Source organism: Myxocyprinus asiaticus, chromosome 44 (genome assembly GCF_019703515.2).
Source record: "Myxocyprinus asiaticus isolate MX2 ecotype Aquarium Trade chromosome 44, UBuf_Myxa_2, whole genome shotgun sequence".
Lineage (NCBI taxonomy): Eukaryota > Metazoa > Chordata > Actinopteri > Cypriniformes > Catostomidae > Myxocyprinus > Myxocyprinus asiaticus.
Window position 1 is genome coordinate 36,557,675 of NC_059387.1, and position 12,013 is coordinate 36,569,687.

At 41.3% G+C, this 12,013-nt stretch overlaps 1 protein-coding gene across 1 annotated transcript; it reads left to right on the top strand.

The window, feature by feature from the left end:
* Positions 1-8,078: 8,078 nt before the first annotated feature.
* Positions 8,079-11,783, top strand: rmdn1 (regulator of microtubule dynamics 1). Its single transcript, XM_051686639.1, has 10 exons — positions 8,079-8,281; positions 8,468-8,564; positions 8,660-8,747; positions 9,970-10,129; positions 10,228-10,317; positions 10,391-10,446; positions 10,537-10,624; positions 10,780-10,810; positions 10,891-11,024; positions 11,098-11,783. Exons 1-10 carry the CDS (start codon positions 8,177-8,179, stop codon positions 11,140-11,142), a joined length of 894 nt encoding a protein of 297 aa, XP_051542599.1. The 5' UTR covers positions 8,079-8,176; the 3' UTR covers positions 11,143-11,783.
* The last annotated feature ends 230 nt before the right edge of the window (positions 11,784-12,013 follow it).

Here is a 12,013-nt window from a genome sequence, read left to right on the forward strand (position 1 = left end):
GAATTGACTCGACCATCCGGGGAACCGGGATGCCGGTTTTGTTTCTTTTTGTATTGGTTCCGTCTAGCAGCTGGAGCTTGTTCTATTGAATAACACTCCTTTGGAACAGCTGTGGATTAATCAGTTCATTCTTCGTGTTTATTCCTCCTGCTGGCTGGAGTTTGTTTTGTTGAGTATTTTTACGGGACATTGGAATGATTACGTCATCCGCTGAACTCATAACAGCTGACTCACGGAACATTCGTTTGTCTGTCCGAGGAATCTGAACGGTTTTATACCAGTTGGAATTTGTTTTGTGGAAGATCACACCTTTGAGACAGTTCTGTGGATGAATCTACACATTCTTTGTGTTCATTTTTCCTATTGGCTGGGTTTATTTTACAAAGTATTTTCTGTTATGTAATTTTGATTCACAAATTTGTGAGGTTAATGCGCAGGTTTGTCTTTTTTCTGTTTGTTTTGTTCGGGGGGATGTTCAGGGTTTGATTGTTTCACTAATGGGGAATGTGGTCTGTATAATTTTGTTTTTGACAAACAGTTTATTTTTTTAATTATATCAATATGTCAGTTGTTAATATGAGTACTATCTCTCTCCATGTGGAATGTAAATGGGTTGGGGCACTCCATAAAAAGAAGGAAGGTTATTTTTTTTCTTAAACGTAAGAAATATGATATAGTGTTTCTTCAAGAAACACATCTCTCCCCGCAGGAAGCTGAAAAATTTGGGAAGATATGGGGTGGACATGTTTTCTTTAGTGTTGGCTCAAGTAAGCGCAAGGGAGTCATTCTATTGATTAATAAACATCTACAATTCAAATGTCTCAAACAGATTAAAGATAAATTAGGAAGAGTCATTATTGTTTTAGCTGAAATTCAAGGGCAAAGGTTGAATTTGGTTAATATTTACGCACCTAACACTGATGATCAGGGCTTTTTTATTGATCTTGAAGGGATGTTGCAAGCCGCTGGCACCCCTCATGATATAATATTGGGAGGAGACTTTAATCTTTTGATGGATTCAGTCCTTGATCATAGTGAAGCAAAAGTGTGTAAACCCCCTAGAGCAAAACTGACGCTTCACAGGATGTGAAAAAATCTTAGTCTTGCAGATATTTGGAGACTTTTGAACCCATCTGGGAGGGACTATACATTTTTTTCATCAGTCCATAAGATTTATTCTAGAATAGATTTTTTTTTTATATATCTAAGTCCCTCATTCCATCTGTTGTTGATTGCTCAATTGGAAATATCTTAGTCTCAGATCACGCCCTGGTGAGTTTAGAGGTGTTGCCACATACGGAGAAAAAGAAATCATATAGCTGGTGCTTTAATGTATCCCTTTTGCAAAATCCTGATTTCCAACAAATGTTAAAGACTGAAATCAATGTTTATATGGAGACCAACTGGTCCTCAGTATCCTCTGTGGGCGTGGCTTGGGAGGCACTTAAGGCGGTTCTTAGGGGTCAGATCATACAGTATGCCTCATTCGCCAAAATATCCAAAGCACAAGAACTTGTGGAGTTGGAAGGAAATATTAAAAGTGCAGAAACAGAGCTGAAGCGCCATATGTCATCTGATGGCCTCAGAGAATTGACCTGATTGAAATATAGATATAATACTATTTTGTTGCGGAAAGTGGAGTTTTGGTTATTCAGGGCAAGACAGTCATACTTTGAGTCGGGGGACAAAGCAGGAAAACTTTTGGCTAGATATATAAAACAGAGAGAGTCTTTTTCTACCATTCCCTCAGTGAAATCTGCTGGTGGTGAAATATTTTGACCATTGATATTAATAATGCTTTTAAAGAATTCTACTTTGATCTCTATAGTTCCACATCTTCGTCTGCTGATGAAGATATTAGGAACTTTGTGGAATCATTAGATCTCCCTAAACTGACAACTGAGCTAAAAAATTCTCTTGATTCTGAGATAAACTTTGAGGAGCTTGATGAGGTAATTAAGGCCTTGCCGACAGGCAAGTCTCCGGGGCCTGACAGCTTTTCCTCTGAGTTTTTCAAATCTTATGCTACAGAACTGGCTCCTCTTTTGTAAGAAGTTTATATGGAATCATTAAAGAACAGAAAGCTTCCTCCAACCATGACACAAGCCCGGATCAGTCTGATTCTTAAAAAGGACAAAGATCCAAGCGAGTGTGAAAGTTACCGCCCAATTTCCCTGATCCAGTTAGATGTAAAAATGTTATCCAAAATTCTGGCTAATCGATTAAGTAAAGTTATGACATCACTTATACAAATAGATCAGGTGGGGTTTATTCGAGGCCGAAGCTCTTCTGATAATATTAGGCGTCTCATCAATATTATGTGGTCAGTAGTGAATGTTATGTTTTGAACTCACCTCCGGTCCGAGCTCTGCCTTCTCGGGAACTACCGTAGCCAACATCACGGGAACCGCCTCCCTCCACAATTTCAGGAGATTGAGTTGGTATATTTGACGTGCGCCCCCTCTATCGGTTAGTTTAACCTCATAATCAAGATCTCCCACTCGTCGTGTGACCTCAAAGGGTCCTTGCCAATTGGCGAGTAATTTAGAGCTCGATGTGGGAAGCAATACAAGCACTTTATCTCCCGGTGCAAATTCCCTTAGCTGAGTTCCCCGTCATACAGTCTGCGCTGTCGTTCTTGACCTTGGAGCAAATTCTCCTGTGTTAGCTGCCCCAAAGTGTGGAGTTTTGCACTTGCGTCGGCGTTGTCGGCCTTTTGGCAGTTGTCGTATTAATTGCTCCAGTACCACCTGGTCGATGATCGCGTTGACGCCGCGGTCCCCCACTAGCAACCATCTTCGGCAGGCATCGCGGAGCCGCTGGGCGAAGGCAAACGGGCGGTCGGAGCTCTCCAACTTCAAGCTCCGGAAGAGTTGATGACTTCCCTCCGGAGTACGATCAACCCGTTGCAAGATGGCTCTCTTTAGATCTCCGTAGGCCAGGAGGCTCACCGCTGGTAGTTGTTGAGCCACGAGTTGGGCTTCCCCGGACAGTAGCGGTATGAGTTGGGCCGCCCACTGGTCGAGCGGCCAGCCCCAGATCTCTGCAGTGCGTTCAAAGAGATCCAGGAATGCCTCTGGGTCGTCCGCTGCCCCCATCTTTTGTAACGCAGGCGGGGGTAACGGCGTGTGGGTGTCCGAGGTCGCGGCTGGGGACGCCTGTCGGTCCTCTGCTTGAGCGAGCATGAGCTCCACAAACCGGCGGTCTTGATCTTGCTGGAGCTCAAGCAGGGATTGCTGGTGGCTCCGATGTAAGCCAGCGAGGGCTTGGAGGATCTCCGCCAACTGGGAGGACTCTACGGGGCGACTTCCATCCATCTTCAACCAAACTTTAATTTCCCGGGTTTCAGCACCAGTGTAACACTTCTCAGTGGAAGGAGGAGGCGAGAAGCAGATTTTCCTGGTTCAGGTAAGTGTTTTTTTATTTTCCTCAGTGCAGCACAAACACACTCTCAGGGCTTTACGTTGTTGGCAAACACAGTCTAAAAACATCCACAAACTAGCTTACAAAATAAACTTTCAAATTTGTAATCATCAAAACTTATGGCTTCATAGTCCGTGCCCAGGCTCTCTCTCTCCTCTAACTGCTGTGTGGCTCTATTTATGCCGCTCTCCCCGTGCTCACTGAAATTAGAGACAGGTGTTAGACATAATTTAACTCAGGTGTAAGCACCCTTACCGCTTTCTCTCTCTCCGGAGAGATGCTTGACCACGCCCCCGCTGCCACATTGTTGTTTTAGTTTTGTGTTTTTTGTGTGTGTGTGTGTGTCTGTATTCTATTGACCACAGGGGTGTTCGTGGGGGGGTCAGGGTGGGGAGATAGTTTGGTAGGGGGAGGGGATATAGTGGGGGTTTAATGTTTAATGTGATTGATTCAATATATATATGTTGTTGTATTTTTTGTGTTAATTTATGAATCAATAAAAATGTTAATAACAAAAAAAAAAAAGCAACATATCGGGAGTCACGTGACGCCATGCGAGGATTGGATGTGTGAATGGCGAGCTCTTCACACTTTGCTAGTTTTAATAATTTTTATGACATAAACCGGTGATTCGATACACTCTGTTCCAAAACTGTTCTAGGAGGACAATATGTCAAAGAATTCAAAATCCTTGGGCTCTGGAGATATTAAAAGACACTTGCGTGCTCAAGCTGACACCCCCGAGCAGGCCGCGGGCCTGGGAGTTGATTTGGTTGGAGAGGTGCGGGAAATGCGGCGGGAGATGCTGAACATGTCGGCAATGCTGACAAAGGTTGTTGCTGACTTGGAGGATCTTGCTGTGATACGTCGATCGATCACTGCCATAGAGGCAAAGTTTACTGATGTGGTTACAAGACTGGGGGATGTTGAAAAATGGATTGATTACCTGGAGTCATCGGAGAGGGAATTATCTGTTAATCCGCTAGCAACCAAGGTGGATTTGGAGCGTGTCTGGGAGAAGTTGGAGGACATGGAAAACCGTAGCCGGCGGAATAACGTCCATATCGTGGGAGTCCTGGAGGGAGTGGAGTGACAGGATATGGTTGAATTCCTGGATGGGCTCTTTCCGAGCCTGCTCAACATGGCAGGCCATAAGCTGGAAATCGAGCAAGCTCACAGGGTTCTGGCTCAGTGATCCATGGAAGGAGACAGGCCCCGATCAATTCTGGCAAAATTTCTGAGATTGTCCGATAAAGATCTTGTGTTACACGAGTCAAGGAAGGCTTTCTTGGGAGAACCACAGCATTTTCTTGTTCCTAGACTTTGCGAACTCGACGAGAGAAACGTGATCGATTCAAGGAATGCGAGAAACTTTTACATCAACGGAAGGTCGCTTTTGCTCTGATATTCCTATTGAGAATAGATACTAAGGGTGGCCATAAAACATTCAAATGCCCACAGCAAGCGATGCCCTTCATAAAGTAAATGGATCAAGTCATCTTGTTGTACTCACGTTGCAGCCGACTGGATCGGCTCACTAAACATTCGCTTGATTGTTTGAAGAATCTGAGCGCTCTTTTTGTGCTGGTTCCACCTATTGGCTGGAGTTTATTTTGTAGAAAAACACACCTTCAGGACAGTTTTGTGGATGAACCTACATGCTCTTTGTGCTTATTCTGCCTATTGGCTGGAGTTTGTTTTATAGATTATTAGTTTTATAGTATTCTCGAACCCGTACATTTCCAAAATCTTAAAAAGATAATCCCATTCTACCATATCAAATGCTTTTGGTGACAAGTGAGATGGCAGCGACCAGAGTCTGATCATTCGCCACTGACCACATGATATTGATGAAAGGCCTAATGTTATGAGAAGAGCTGCGGCCCTGAATAAACCCCACTTATCTATATGTATAAGAGATGTCATAACTTTACTTAATCGGTTAGCCAAAATTTTCTAGCTGATCAGGGAAATTGGACGGTAACTCTTACACTCACTTGGATCTTTGTCCTGTTTAAGAATCAGACTCATCTGGGCTTGTGTCATGGTTGGTGGACACTTTCCATTCTTTAATGATTCCATATAAACTTCTAGCAAAAGTGAAGCCAATTCTGTAGCATAAGATCCAAAAAAAACTCAGCGGCAAAACCATCTGGCCCTGGAGACTTGCCTGTAGGCAAGGCCTTAATTACCTCACCAAGCTCCTCCAAGGTTATCTTAGAATCAAGAGAATTTTTTTGCTCAGCCGTCAGTTTAGGAAGTTCTAATGGTTTCACAAAGTTTCTAATATCCTCATCAGTAGACGAAGATGTGGAACTATAGAGATCAAGATAGAATTCTTTAAAAGCATTATTAATATAGTATTATATCTGTATTTCAATCGGGTCAATTCTCTGAGGCCATCAGACGACCTTCGGCGCTTGAGCTATGTCTCTGTACTTTTAATATTCTCTTCCAACTCCACGAGTTCTCGTGCTTTGGATTTTTTGATGAATGAGGCATACTGTATGATCCGGCCCCTAAGAACTGCCTTAAGTGCCTCCCAAGCCACATCCACAGATAATACTGAGGACCAGTTGGTCTCCATATAAACATTGATTTCAGCCTTTAACATTTGTTGAAAATCAGGATTTTGCAAAAGGGATACATTAAAGTGCCAACAATATGATTTATTTTTCTCCATATATGGCAACACCTCTAAACTCACTAGGGCGTGATCTGAGATTAAATGTTTCCAATTGAGCAATCAACAACAGATGAAATGAGGGACTCAATGTTGCTCTAGGGGGCTTACACACTTTTGCTTCACTATGACTGAGTCCATAAAAAGTTTAAAGTCTCCTCCCAATATTATATCATGAGGGGTGCCAGCAGCTTACAACATCCCTTCAAGATCTATAAAAAAGCCCTGATCATCAGTGTTAGGTGTGTAAATATTAGCCAAAATCAACCTTTGCCCCTGAATTTCTGCTAAAACAATAATGACTCTTCCTAATTTATCTTTAATCTTTTTGAGACATTTGAATTGTAGATGTTTACTTATCAGTGTAATGACTCCCCTGCTCTTACTTGAGCCAGCACTAAAGTAAACATGCTCACCCCATATCTTCCCAAATTTTTCAGCTTCCTGCAGGGAAAGATGCATTTCTTGAAGGAACACTATATCATATTTCTTACATTTAAGAAAAGAAATAACCTTCCTTCTTTTTATGGGGTGCCCCAACCCATTCACATTCCACGTGGAGAGAGACAATCCATTCATATTAACATTTGACATTCTGACATACAGTACTGTGCAAAAGGCTTAGGCACATAAGATGTTTCACAAAAGCATTTGTCTTAAGATGGTTATTTATAGCTTCAGCTTTAGTGTGTCAATAGGAAATATAAATGTTAGACTCCCAAACATTACTTTTGCAAATAGAAAAGATTAGAATAGAAGAACAGGGAGCCCTGCAACAGATGTCCCCCACAGAGACCCCCCCCCCACCCCCACTGAACATCAGGTCAGTCTGAGATTACATAAATAGACAGAAGCAATTAAGACAGCCTAAATAGATAGAAGAACTGTGGTGAATTCTCCAAGAAGCTTGAAACATCCTATCTGCCAACAACCAAGAAAAACTGTGTCCAGGTGTACCTAGGAGAATTGGTGCTGTTTTAAAGGCAAAGGTGGTCACACCGAATATTGATTTAGCTTTTTTATGTTTACTGGACTTTGTATGACATTAAGTGATACATGAAAACAATTTATTTCATTATTTTTGAAGACATCCTCACTATGCAACATTTTTCACAAGAAAACATTTATATTTCCTATTGACACACTAAAGCTGAAGATATAAATAACCATCTTAAGACAAATGCTTTTTTGAAACAAGACTTTTGCACAGTACTGTGTGTGTATATATATATAGCAGTGTGTGTGTGTGTGTGTGTGTGTGTGTGTGTGTGTGTGTATGTGTATATGTCAATTTTCGATGAAAAACACAGATCTCCACATTTGGCAATTTCGACTTTTTACTCCTTCCAACTGTTCATCGAAATGACCAATGAAAAGATGTTTAATCAGTCTGTTTAACAAGTATCTTGTAAGATTGTTTATGAGAAAAATAGTTTTTCCATGCTTTGAAAAATTTGTTTTTTGGAGATATGTTTTTCATCAGACAGCGATGATATATACATTAATTACTTCTGAGCTGTTTCTATCACTTTGCGATTGTCCAAGAGAGAGATGGATTACATTAAGACTTGTTTGCTCTTCCTTGCTTTCCCTGATGTCATCCTCAAATTTTGCCACCTGAATTTCTCAACCTGTATTCAACAACCTGAATATTGAAACCTGATTTTCACATGCTGAAATCCACCACTTGAATAATAAAACATTTAATTTCACAACCTGCTTTTTTTTTTTTAGGTGAATTCACACAAAATATTTTCAAATATTTAAAATTAACTAACATTTTTCGATAACATCAAATTACACTCAAGATCATGAATTCGCAGGCTTTTTCGAATTCAAGTCCTGGTGAGATAAAAATGACGCCATACTGAACACGCCGCGGGTCCTGCGGATCTGAAAGGGGAGTGTGGAGGAAGAGCAGTCTATGACCCATACAAACACAAGGTGGCGGTAAATGCACTTACAAGTTTGCGAACCACCGTTAATGAGAAGAAGAAGAAGACCCGCTCTAGCAGAGCAATAACTGAACGCACATTGTTTGACAGAACCGGAACAACACACACGAGTCTGATGGCGTCTGTGAGTTTATTTTGCGCTTTCAGGCGGTTTGTGAGCAGAACTGTGAAGATGAGGAGAATCCACGAGTGCTTTTGGACTCATCGAATCAGAACTTCAGTAAGATCCTAATCTGAACCGAGTCTTATTTCATGATCATATAGAGAACTGAACGAGTTTAAACAGCATGTGTGTGTGTGTGTGAACTCATGAACACGCTCAGTTACAGTAGAGGTCACTTCATTTATGTTAATTATTGATTATTGTTGTATTTGTATTCAGTTTTGTGTGTTTTGTGACTGCCAGGGCGGAAAAGCTTCATTGTTTTTCACGGTGACTCCTCTGTCATATTTGATCTATGAGAGAATCAATCATTTCACAACAGTCTGTGCGCTTGATACAGGTAATGAATCATTCACATCTGATTATCATCATCATTGTAAAGAAAATCTCATTGCAGCTGGTTCATTGAATTGAATCTTTTGACTCTTTGTCCAGCTGAAGAAGTTTTGGAACATTCCGACTATCTGTACAGCTCTGGAGAGACACAGAAACTCCACCAACTACTGGTACAGTATAAAGACAGGTAAAACGCCTGTGGCACTGTAAGGTTAGACCAAAACGCTCGAGACGGAATAAAGATGGGCGAAACGCCTGTGGCACTGTAAGGTTAGGCCAAAACTCTCGAGACGGAATAAAGACGGGCGAAACGCCTGCGGCACTGTAAGGTTAGGCCAAAACGCTCGAGACGGAATAAAGACGGGCGAAACACGCCTGCGGCACTGTAAGTTTAGGCCAAAACGCTCGAGACGGGATAAAGACGGGCGAAACACGCCTGCGGCACTGTAAGGTTAGGCCAAAACGCTCGAGACGGGATAAAGACGGGCGAAACACGCCTGCGGCACTGTAAGTTTAGGCCAAAACGCTCGAGACGGGATAAAGACGGGCGAAACACGCCTGCGGCACTGTAAGTTTAGGCCAAAACGCTCGAGACGGGATAAAGACGGGCGAAACACGCCTGCGGCACTGTAAGTTTAGGCCAAAACGCTCGAGACGGGATAAAGACGGGCGAAACACGCCTGCGGCACTGTAAGGTTAGGCCAAAACGCTCGAGACGGAATAAAGACGGGCGAAACACGCCTGCGGCACTGTAAAGTTAGGCCAAAACGCTCCAGACGGAATAAAGACGGGCGAAACACGCCTGCGGCACTGTAAGGTTAAGCCAAAACGCTCGAGACGGGATAAAGACGGGCGAAACACGCCTGCGGCACTGTAAGGTTAGGCCAAAACGCTCGAGACGGGATAAAGACGGGCGAAACACGCCTGCAGCACTGTAAGGTTAGGCCAAAACGCTCGAGACGGAATAAAGACGGGCGAAACACGCCTGCGGCACTGTAAGGTTAGGCCAAAACGCTCGAGACGGGATAAAGACGGGCGAAACACGCCTGAGATGGTATAAAGACAGGTAAGTCATCCAGATCATGGGTTTGATTCACAGGGAACACAGGACCTTATACAACATACACCTTGCACTGTGAATCACTTTGGATAAAAGAGTCTTACAAATGTAAAGACAGGTAAAATTCACCTGAGAATATAACTCAAGTTCAAACTGATCCAGACTGCCAAAGTTTCAGTAGAACACAAACAGGTATAAAATGAAGTTTACCAGGTCTGAATTTAGAAAGTACTGGTGATGTTTTTCTCCGCAGGCTGCTGGTTTGAGCAGCACCTTAATGAGTACAAGATCAAGATCATGCTAACAGATTAGTTCTTGTCATGGACAGTGTTTCCTCTTGTGTGTCCAGTGATGATGCAGAGTTTCTGTGGCGTTTGGCTCGAGCATCTCGTGATCTCTCTTTACTGTCCAGCATCACAACCGAAGACAAGAAACGACTCACATATGAGGCCTTCGACTTCGCCAAGAGAGCGCTGGAGAAAAACGAATCTTCATTTGCTGCTCACAAAGTACAAAATAACTGATAAGTATGAGAGTACTGATGGAAATGAGTTTTACAGTGAGTGCAGTGGAGTAACTCTTGAGTTTTATATGATTTTCTCCGCAGTGGTACGCCATTTGTCTCAGTGATGTTGGTGATTATGAAGGGATCAAAGTGAAAATAGGAAATTCCTACATCATTAAAGATCATCTGCAGGTGAGATGATGAAATGTTGAATACAGAACAGCACTTAATGAATCGATGAGTGAAATGTCTTTAATATCTGCAGCGAGCAATTGAACTCAATCCAAAAGATGCAACTTCTATCCATATTCTGGGTTACTGGTGAGTTTGCATTTAAACCATGAATAATAATGGATGACTTCTGTAAGGACTGTCCTTTGAGTGGATCTCTGACCGTCTGTGTTTCTGCAGGTGTTTTGCATTTGCTGAATTACCCTGGTACCAACGTAAAGTTGCAGCTGTTATTTTTGCATCACCTCCGACGGCGACTTATGAAGAGGTCAAAGAAACGAACAAATGCAGCTGCTCATAATCACTTACACACGTTTGAAATGTTATTTGGATTGTAGACGATATGTTTCTGTAACCACTAAAACATTTGGTGCTAAAACTGTCTTGCAACAATCAAATGATTGTGTGTTTTGTCTCTGTCAGGCTTTGGCATATTTCCTGAAAGCTGAAGAAGGTGCCGTAAAAACAAACACTTTAACTGTATTTTCATGTGTGTGACAGACTGCAGCTGTAACAAACTGTCATTTCTCTTAGTCGAGCCAAATTTCTACAGTAAGAACCTGCTGATGTTGGGAAAGACGTACATGATGTTGAGTGACCGCGAGAAGGCCGTGTTGTGGCTCAATAAAGCACACGATTATCCTGCAGTCACAGAAGAAGACAAACAGGTTCTCACAGTCATGTTTATCTGTCTGTTATATCATATACTGAGCTGTAATATTCATTTCTGACCCAACACAGGTACATAAAGATGCTTTGGATCTTCTCAAGAAACTCAACGCATGACGAGTGAAATCAGAACACAGTATTTTTATAAGATGCCTTAATGGTCTTTTGTTGTTTTTTTCTTCACATATATGAAATGACCTACAGATAATTGATTGTGTATGGTGATTTGCTGTTCATCATTTTAGACTGAATTACCTACTATACTTAAAATCTAAACAAATACTTTGTATTGAAGTGATTGTTACAGATTTCCATATTTTAATGAAAAGGCAGAATGTGTTTATCGTATAAGTGAGACGAGGTATGACAAAAAAAACCTCGATGAGACCATCTGACACATGAGTCCACAGGTCCAACAAAGAGATTTTGGACCAACTGAAAATCAACATTTGGCACAGATTATTACAAGATTAAAGACTGGAGTGTTTATTGTAATTAATAAGTGATGAAAATGAGCATATTTATCCAGAGATCGGTGTGCTTTTTGCTCTTATACCTGAAAACTACAAGAATATTTTAAAATGTTCTCATTTAATTATTCTAGACATCCTTGAAAGAACCGACTCAAAAATTAAAATATTATGTAATTTAAATTAATGGTTTTCTCTAGAATATGCTACAATGAATGTGGTGGTGTTAACACTACTTATGAATCATTGTTTTTGTCTTGTGGCATTAATAAATCAAATTTCAAAATGTTTTAGTAGTGCTTTTGAAGAGATTTTAACAACTGTTATATTATTGTTCATATTATAAACTGAATTAAACTTTATGAAATTCACCTAAACTAACAACTGAATTGTTTAAATCCAATCGTAATTACAAATGAATAAACCACACAAATATAACCTTGAAATCTTCATACCATCATATATAAATACACACACACACACACACACACACACAAGGTCTTCACCAGTGTTGTGTT

Bases quoted from the DNA above. Each gene is read 5' to 3' on its own strand.
- rmdn1 (XM_051686639.1), top strand. From the start codon at position 8,177: ATGGCGTCTGTGAGTTTATTTTGCGCTTTCAGGCGGTTTGTGAGCAGA. The intron at 8,565-8,659 runs GTAATGAATCAT...CTCTTTGTCCAG, and splicing joins AGTCTGTGCGCTTGATACAG to CTGAAGAAGTTTTGGAACAT. The intron at 10,318-10,390 runs GTGAGATGATGA...TAATATCTGCAG, and splicing joins TCATTAAAGATCATCTGCAG to CGAGCAATTGAACTCAATCC.